Below are 6634 nucleotides of genomic sequence, written 5' to 3' on the forward strand. Positions count from 1 at the left end.
AGATTGAGTTCGACGACAATGTTGAACCGCCATTCATAAGTTTATTTGATCTCCTTGAGCCTACATCTTGGGATCTCCAGTTAGCTAGGTGGAGTTACTATTATGATGACTTTTTCTCCGCCATAATCCCATTCCCTTTGATGATCTTTCAACAGCCTTTCTAGTTAGGCCTTTTGTAAGAGGATTCGACACATTATCCCTTGACTTTACATAGTCAATCATGATAATTCCACTAGAGAGTAATTGTCTAACGGTATTATGTCTTCGTTATATGTGACGAGATTTTTCGTTATACATAACGCTTCCAGCCCTCTCTATTGCAGCTGACTATCACAATGTATGCACATAGGTGCCATTGCTTTAGGCCAAAACAGAATGTCTTCCAAGATATTCCGCAGCCATTCTGCTTCCTCACCGGCTTTATCCAAAGCTGTAAATTCAGACTCCATCGTAGAGCGAGCGATACATGGCTGCTTGGAGGACTTCCAAAACACTGCTCCTCCTCCAATGGTAAAACGTATCCGCTTATGGATTTAACTTCAGATGATCCGGTGATTCAATTTGCATCACTATATCCTTCAATTACCACAGGATATTTATTATAGTGTAAAGCATAGTATTGGGTGTATTGTAAATACCCCAAAACTCATTTCATTGCCATCCAATGAGTTTGGTTAGGATTACTTGTATAAAGACTCAATTTACTTATTGAACAAGCTATATCTAGTCTTGTACAGTTCATAATGTATGTCAAACTTCCCAACACTCGAGCATAGTGTAACTGAGACTTGCTTTGACCTTGATTCTTTGTAACAACAAGGTTTACATCAATCGGCGTCTTTGCAACTTTAAACTCCAGATACTTGAATATTTCAACCATCTTAACATAGTGAGTTTGAGATAATGCTAGACCTTGCGGAGTTCTGTGGATTTTAATTCCTAGAATTAAATCAGCAACTCCTAAGTCTTTTATATCAAACTTGCTAGCAAGCATATGCCTAGTATCATTTATATCGGCAATGTCTTTGCTCATTATCAACATATCATCAACGTACAAGAAAACAATGACTATGTGATTTGAAGTGTTCTTAATGTATAAAAATTTATCACACTCATTAATTTTAAATCCATTTGCCAACATTGTTTGGTCAAATTTCGCATGCCATTGTTTGGGTGCTTGTTTAAGTCCATAAATTGACTTAACAAGTCGACACACTTTTTTTTTCTGGAACTACAAATCCTTCGGGTTGATCCATGTATATTTCTTCCTCCAAATCTCCATTTAACAAGGTTGTTTTCACATCCATTTAATGGATTTGGAGACCGTACACCGCAATCAATGCTATTAGCACCCGGATGGATGTAATTCTCATTACCAGTGAGTGCATATCAAAATAATCAAGACCTTCTAATTGTTTGAATCCATTGACAACAAGTCTTGCCTTATATTTATCAATAGTGCCATCATCTTTCATTTTCCTCTTGAAAATTCATTTGGAACCTAAAGGTTTGTCTCCTGGGGGAAGATAAACCACTTTGCAAGTATGATTGTTCAATATGGATTCTATTTCTCTATTGATTGCCTCTTTCCAATATTGTACTTCTGAGGAAGACATTACTTTCTTAAAAGTTTGAGGCTCATTCTCTATTAAGAATGTCAAAAAATCAAGACCGAAGGAAGTGAATGTCCTTTGACATTTGCTACGTCTTGGATTCTCCTCGTTAGGCATACTTTCCGTTGTTTCTTCCCAGGGTCATTTAGGTCTTTCGCTAGACGACTCACATTCCTTTTTATATGGATAAATATTCTCAAAAAATTCAACATTATCTGATTCAATTACCGTATTAACATGAATGTCTGGATTTTCTGATTTATGAACCAGAAAACAAAATACGCTTTACTGTTAGTGACATATCCTATGAAAACACAGTCAATGGTTTTCAATCCTATTTTTACCCTTTTGGGTTTAGGAAATTGCACTTTTGCCAAACACCACACACTTTGAAATATTTCAAGTTGGATTTTCTTCCTTTTCATTGTTCATATGGAATGGAATTTGTTTTGCTATGGGGTACTCGGTTGAGTATTCGACTAGCTGTGAGGATATCTTCCCCCCCACAAGTTCTGCGGTAAACTAGAACTTATCAATAAGACATTCATCATTTCCTTTAATGTCGTTTCTTTCTCTCCGCAATTCCATTGGATTGTGCAGTGTATGGGACAATTCCTCTAATTGAGTTAATTTTTTTTTAAACCACCAAATTGGTGGAGGGTTAGGTATATAATTGAGTTAAATATGCTTAGTCATATATTACAATGATCAAAATTAGAACTTACCAATAACTAAAAAATATGCTATTATTATCTCAAAATTATATAAAGGTGACAATAAATGGTTCAACTTAATTCTTCTTTTCATAATATACTTCCTTATGTGGATCAAATTCACCCCAAAAAAAAAAAAAAAAAAAAATGGAACCGCACCTGTATCGGATCCTTCGAAAAAAAAAAAAAAGTCATCTCAAAATCCATCAATAAGTTGAGTAATAACTAGTAAGCCATGATTATTTAGTTAATTAAATTAAAAATTAAGTAATAATAACAATATAATGATTGATCATTCAACTTAATTGAAATAAATTTGAGTTAAATTGCATTATTGACCAAAAATATAAGTTATTTTTCAACAAAAAGGTGTTCCTATCGGTACTCTCGAATCTTAAAATTTATGTGAAGACAGATCCGACCTCTGAATTCGCACTCGTATCTAAGCAACATAGGCACTTTTTATTGAGAAGTCATTGGTTACTTGTCCTTGTTTATAAGATGCTGGACCGTGATCATTCTACACAAGATTTGGTAAATCAAAGGATGGTGCAAAATCACAAAGGACTAGAGAGCATGATAAAGAGTGAATCTTTTATAAGGGATGAAAGTGATCAAAGGGACACTTACAAGATTGCATATATTATCCATTTCTTGCTTGGTGCAGGCAATTTGCTTCCTTGGAATGCCTTGATCACTGCTGTTGATTATTTTGGCTATCTTTATCCAACCAAACATGTTGAAAAAGTTTTCTCTGTTGCCTACATGACTTCCTCTCTCTTGATTCTTGTTTTGATGTTGAGCTGGAGCAAATGGAGCCAAACAACGAGCCTTAGATTGAGATTGAATCTTGGTTTTTCCATGTTTGTTCTTTCTTTAATGCTAACCCCAATTGTAGGCTGGGCTAATTGGGACCAAAATGGGACAAAGGTGAAATCAAATGCAGCTTATTATGTTGTGGTTGCATCAGTTGTTATTTGTGGTTTGGCTGATGGTTTAATAGGAGGAAGCTTGATAGGTTCTGCTGGTAAGCTGCCAAAACAATACATGCAAGCAATTTTTGCTGGAACCGCTTCTTCAGGTACAAGTCTTATCGAATTGCTTAAAAACTGCACATACAAGTCTTCTCTATAACAGTCTCGTTGGTCCAGGTAGTTTTTAGCTACTATAGCGAAATGTCGTTAAAGAGAACTTATAATAAAACATAACATGAGAATCGGTTCCAAAGAAAACTTGGTCGTTATAGCGAACTGTTATTATAGAATATAGAGGATTGGTCGTTATAGCGAACTGTTATTATAGAATATAGAGGATGGTTGTTCTAGAGAGGTCCGACTCAGACGAACTTCTCTATAGCGGCCTTGTTTGTCCGGATAATTTTTTGCTGTTATAGAGTGCATATATTATCACATAACATGAAAGTCGATTTCAAAGAAAACTTGATGGCAATAATGAAATGTTATTACAGAGGATGGTTGTATGGAGATGTTTGACTATAGTCAAACGCTGATTCAAGATTTAACACTAAACTCACATTACATTTGAAATTATGAATTTAAAATTTAATATTTGTTGAAAATTTAGTGGTTTCTGACATAGCTCAAACTTTATTTTTGATTTTTTTTTTTACATATTGAACTTGGTTTGTGGGATTTCACTGGGTATGTTGTTGTTGTACATATTGAACTTGGTTTTTTTGCTTAATCAATGTTTTTTTTCTTTTTTAAATGCCAACAGGTGTTTTAATTTCCATATTAAGGATTATAACCAAGGTGTCACTTCCACATACTCCACAGGGTCTCAAGACAAGTGCTAATTTCTACTTCATAATTAGCACAGCAGTTTTAATAGTGTGCATTATCTGCTGCAACTTGTTATACAAGCTGCCAGTGATGCAGCAACATTACACACTTGTTCAAGATTTCCTACCATACTCAAGGCATAAACTCCAGGATGTGGCAAGAACTATAAAGTATCCAGCATTTGGGATTTTCGCGATTTATACTGTTACATTGTCCATTTTTCCAGGGTTCTTGGCAGAAAATCTTGAATCAAAGATTCTCAAAGATTGGTATCCCATTTTGCTGATCACTGTTTACAACGTGTCGGATTTCGTTGGGAAATCTTTCACTGCAGTGTATGTTTTGAAGAGCACTGGAAAGGCTACATGGGGTTGTGTTGCTAGGCTATTGTTCTATCCATTGTTTACTGCTTGTCTACATGGTCCTAAGTGGCTAAAAAGTGAGGTCCCAATTGTTTTTCTAACGACGCTACTCGGGTTGACCAATGGGTACTTGACAAGTGTCATCATGATTCTTGCTCCTAAATCAGTGCCAAGTTCTGAAGCAGAAATAGCTGCCATTGTGTTGGCTGTTTCCTTAGGGGTGGGATTAGTGGCTGGTTCTGTTGTTGGTTGGTTTTGGATTATTTGAACTACTATTAATTAGCCATTTAGGCAGGAAGTTTATTTGTAGGAATTAGTATAACCTTAAATTAGAATTCATAAATCTTGTGTTCTGATCAAAGTACTTATTCTATTATGGAAAAACAATGTTACAAAATGAATTATGTTCATTATCCTGATTTTAGCATTTGTGATGCAGAAAACTATATAAATCCTGAATTTGACTCTTCAAAAGTCAAACATTGATGTATCGGCGCATCACAATCCTCGACGACTTAAGGACTCATCTTCTTGTCCGACTATGATTTTATTTCCCATGAATGTATTGTTTGTCTATTAGTCTTGAAATTCGATTTATATAAACATATCCATTGTTGTGTAAAGTAAAATAAGAAAGCTTTTGTATATTTTTATATCTTCTTCTTTTGCTTGCGTCTCTGTCAAGATTTAATATGGTATCAGACATAGTTTAAAGGATTTCAAGAAGAAGCATTTAATATGGTGCATTTTACATTTGAAATCATTTTTTAAATTGAAGCCATGGGCAGGAAGATGTCAATATAAATAAAGCAATATTAACATGGACTCACTTGCATAGTGGACAACATACTTTAGTCTCTAAAGATAACTAAATTTTTGCCTATTCAAGCTGCCTGTTCTCTCTCTGGTTGTTGCAATCCATTTTCAAGAAGGAATTAAGTAACTTATGTACAATCATAGCATAAATATTTTTCAAGCGGAGCCTTGATCCAATAGTAAAGTTGTCTCTGTGAGACCTTGTAGGTCATGGGTTTGAACCGTGGAGTTAGACAATAGTGCTTGTATCAGTGTAGGTTACCTAAAAAACACCCCATTGGAGTGCGGTCCTTCCTCGGAGGCTCGAACCCTATGTGAATGCAGGATACTTCGTTTACCGAGCTACTCATTGATGAAATTTAACATGTTATAGCGGATTGGGTGGGTTATTTTCTAGTCAACTTGTTCCACACACTGACTATGGATACTTACCTTTCATTATATCTTTTAAATGATTTGATAGTGAGAAGATTTCCTACCGTTAGATGAATAAATTATTCGCACCCGGTAATTATACCGATCTAATAAATACATGACACGTGTTTTAACTTATGCTCTTATAGCTAAATCATAGTTTATTAATACACATGTTAACCTTAATTGTTGACTTAACTGTTACACCCCGTACCTCGGAGAAGCACTGGTTAAATTTGAAAGTAAGTATGTCGAGTTACAACTAGGTAAAACAACTTTGGAGTATGAGGAACGAGGCATTATTAAGTATATTGTTTAAGTAAAAGAGTGAATTACGATCTCGTAAGTCGTAATCGGGAAAGAGTATTTTGAAACACGAGAACATGGCCATTAGTAGTATAATAAGTGATAAATATCATGTATGGAGAGTTTTGGAATATTTCGAGATCGAGCAAATTGAAGAAAATAAGTTCGACAAAAATTTGAGAAATGCTGGAAGGATTTTTAGTCAACTTTGGAGGCGCATATCTCCTAGTATATATGGAGTTTTAAGGTGTTTCAAAGGCCAAAAATGAAGTTCGTCGAGTCTAGTTTGTAATGCAACAAACCGCTTGTTGATAGGACTTCAGAGTAGAGAATTATAGACGTTACAAACTGGACTGTTGACGCAGAAACAGGACAGTGCCCCCCTCAGCCCCTATAAAAAGGATTAAAATCCCATTTTCTTCATCAAAAATTGTCCAAAACTTTCCAGAAAATTCAGCAACAAAAATGGGCTTAAATCCCACATAAAATTGAGGATTTTGAATGAAATTTCAAGCTACGAAGTACAAATCGAAGTCCGGGCAACACATAGTCACGAATATAATTTCGTTTGGAGTTAGAGGAGCATGGGAACAAGAAAATGTTGAAGA

General features: G+C 35.1%; 1 protein-coding gene across 1 annotated transcript; it reads left to right on the plus strand.

Annotated features, from left to right (window-relative positions):
- Nucleotides 1-2682: 2682 nt before the first annotated feature.
- On the plus strand, nucleotides 2683-4891 carry LOC132602146 (equilibrative nucleotide transporter 8). The gene is made up of 2 exons (XM_060315139.1): nucleotides 2683-3407; nucleotides 4064-4891. The coding sequence occupies exons 1-2, from the start codon at nucleotides 2828-2830 to the stop codon at nucleotides 4756-4758; spliced, it is 1275 nt and encodes a 424-aa protein (XP_060171122.1). The 5' UTR covers nucleotides 2683-2827; the 3' UTR covers nucleotides 4759-4891.
- Nucleotides 4892-6634: the final 1743 nt, after the last annotated feature.

This window comes from Lycium barbarum, chromosome 7, assembly GCF_019175385.1.
Source record: "Lycium barbarum isolate Lr01 chromosome 7, ASM1917538v2, whole genome shotgun sequence".
Lineage (NCBI taxonomy): Eukaryota > Viridiplantae > Streptophyta > Magnoliopsida > Solanales > Solanaceae > Lycium > Lycium barbarum.